General features: G+C 40.9%; 1 protein-coding gene across 1 annotated transcript; it reads left to right on the forward strand.

The window, feature by feature from the left end:
• Positions 1-238: 238 nt before the first annotated feature.
• Positions 239-2766, forward strand: LOC121558511 (sialoadhesin-like). Its single transcript, XM_045214391.1, has 8 exons — positions 239-272; positions 400-618; positions 833-1159; positions 1320-1574; positions 1744-2007; positions 2220-2316; positions 2401-2455; positions 2545-2766. Exons 1-8 carry the CDS (start codon positions 239-241, stop codon positions 2764-2766), a joined length of 1473 nt encoding a protein of 490 aa, XP_045070326.1.
• Positions 2767-3086: the final 320 nt, after the last annotated feature.

A 3086-nucleotide genomic window follows, 5' to 3' on the forward strand; every position in this document is an offset into this window, starting at 1 on the left:
CATGTACTTATGGCAGTGGCTATGATACCGTCACATCATCACTCTGGTTTAGTCCTAAACAGAGTGCTAGGTGGAGTGATAAGTTGATCCCTGAGGACATAACCACAGACCCAGGGTATGCAGGTCGTGTGGAGTATGGTGGAGAGAAGGAGAGAGGTCACTCCACCCTGAGAATCACAGATCTGAGAGAAGAGGACTCAGCTGAGTACAAGTTCATATTCAACACACATACATCAAGATGGGGATACAGCTTGAGTGGAACAACTCTGACTGTCACAGGTTACACTGAACAAATGATCATGTTTATACATACATTTCTATGTGATGTTTAATTATAATTATTTTATCCATAATACTTGATTGATTTAAGTATCTTGTTGTCATTTCCCCTGTATTCAGACCTGCAGGTGAAGGTGACCACTACATGGTGGTCAACGACACTGACCTGTATCACCACCTGTACTCTGACTGACAACCCCAACCCCACCTTCATCTGGTACAAGAACGGACACTATGTAAAGGAGGACTCATCCAGCTTGTACTCAGACAACTTTAGTGATAAAGACAGTTACTCCTGTGCTGTAAAAGGCCATGAGGATCTCCACTCTCCTGCACTGTGTGAGTGTTTACTTTTTCTTTAATATGTAATATCAATACAGTTTTGTTCAGGTTGTGAGACTTATTTAAATGAATCAGTAAATATCGATCATTATTTAATAATTATGGTTTTCACTACTGTAAACTGTTTAACTAGTTTTCTTCTACTTTATAAACAACATCAGTTGTAATTTAAGATTTATATAGAGTGTTATATGGTCTTTTTGTGTTTCAGGTAAGAAGTGTTGGGGTGTGACTTTCACCCATCAGAGTATCTGTGCCTTGAAGGGGTCAACAGTGGACATATCCTGCTCTTACACATATCCCAGTTATCATGAGATCAAAAAAGCTTTCTGGTTTACTAAATGGTCTGGTATGGATACTGAAGATCTGAGCTTGGTGCCAGGGTATGAGGGTCATATTGAGTACCTTGGGGATAAGAAGAGTGACTGTACCCTGAGAATCACAGACCTGAGATTGAGTGACTCTGCTGGATACAGGTTCGGATTCATAACATCCGGAGGAAAGTTTGCTGGCTCACCTGTCTCCCTGACTGTCACAGGTAATCTGTCACACATCTCACATCTATTACTGTAATGACCTTATTAAGGGCAGTCATACAGACACAGTAGTGGTATGTGATGGAAAAATACCAAATCTAGTATATCATATAAGAGGACATATATAGGAGGAGAATAATGATGTGTTTCCTTTTTCTCTAGATGTTGTGTTGGTGATGGATCCTACATCTGTGTCAGAGGGGGAGAATGTCACACTGACATGTAGAACCAAATGTACACTGGACCCCATCACAGCCTCCAGTTGGTATAAGAATGGACAGCCTATACCAAACAGCAACACCTCCTCTCCTGTCTATAGCCTATTCCCAGCCAGCAGTGAGGATGCAGGAAGATACTCCTGTGCTGTGGAAGGCCATGAGGATCTCCGCTCTCCTGAAGACACTCTCAATGTTAGATGTAAGTACATGTGGTTTAAATGTTTAGTTTGTTATGTTAACATTGCAGTGACAGATATTAGCTCCACTTGCTACTTGAATTGATCATCTTCAATAAGAGGGTGAATCTAAATGTAATTGTGTGGAAAAGTACAATTATGGAAAGTTTATATCATATTTTTTTACATCAGATGGACCAAGGAACACATCAGTGTCAGTCAGTCCCTCTGGTGAAATAGTGGAGGGCATTTCAGTGACTCTGACCTGCAGCAGTGATGCCAACCCACCTGTGGACAAATACATCTGGTACAAGAAGAACGTAACCTCACCAAAAGCATCAGGACAGAGTTTCAACATCCTCAACTTCAGCTATGAGGACAGAGGAGAATACTACTGTGAGGCCCAGAATGGAAGAGGATCTATGAACTCTGCAGCTCAGATGATCACTGTAGCAGGTAAAGTTCCATCTTCAATATTTCAATACAATATTATGTTCAATAAGAAATGATGTTTCAAGGTAATCTTCTTCTAGTTTGCCTTATTACACTTTGGTTTATAACTATACATAGGCTTATATATACAAGTATTGCATTATTGTCCTGTATTGCCGTATATTCATTTTCAGTTTATAATAACATGGACTCATATCATCTATATCATCTTTTAGGGAAACAAACCTCAGTTATGACTCCAGCTGTAGGAATCACAGTGATTGTTCTGGTTCTCATACTGGCTTCATGTCTCTTTGGCTTCATGTGGTTAAGGTGAGTGAAAATGCATATTTTAAAGATTGTTTCACTTTATTAACTTCATTAACTCATTCATATATTCATTCATTCACAAAACAGGAAGAAAGCATTCAAAACCACCTCTGACACAAGACACACAGCAGACATGGGACAGGTGGGTCTTATTGCTTTGTGGGACATGTCTACTCTTCATACTGTCTGACCCCAGGTCTATTTACATTCTCTGTTCTCTCTCTCCATGAGGGTGACTCTAGTCCAGTGTATGACAACGTCTCAGGCATGGCCATGACCCCTACTGCAGTACAGAGAGTGGACACAGACGAGCAGGATGACGTTCACTACGCCAGCGTCCACTTCTCTCACTCCAAAAACCAGGAAGTGCCTCTGTACTCCCCTGTCCAACTGCCTCAACCCCACAAACAGGACGAGGATGTCCTGTACGCTGCTGTGAAATTCACAAAGTGAGCATATTCTTACAACAACATAGAGTCAATACTAGAACATTGTGACCACACAGACAGCATCAAGGTCATTCATATGTTGCTGCTTATTGAAGATGTAGACAATGATGTCATCAATATGTAAAACAGTTGACCCCTAGTGACCAGCCATTGTTCCCTGAGAACTCCCTCCATTAACATCTGAAGGGTTGAAGGAGCATTCTTCAGGTCAAATGACATTTACTATGACATGTCTATAATGAAGGAGTGATGTGATGTGATGAGGGTTTCAAGGAACTGTTCTGTCTACGTTCCAAATGGCACCCTATTCCCTATTTAGTGCAC

This window comes from Coregonus clupeaformis, unplaced genomic scaffold (genome assembly GCF_020615455.1).
Source record: "Coregonus clupeaformis isolate EN_2021a unplaced genomic scaffold, ASM2061545v1 scaf0248, whole genome shotgun sequence".
NCBI classification, from domain to species: domain Eukaryota; kingdom Metazoa; phylum Chordata; class Actinopteri; order Salmoniformes; family Salmonidae; genus Coregonus; species Coregonus clupeaformis.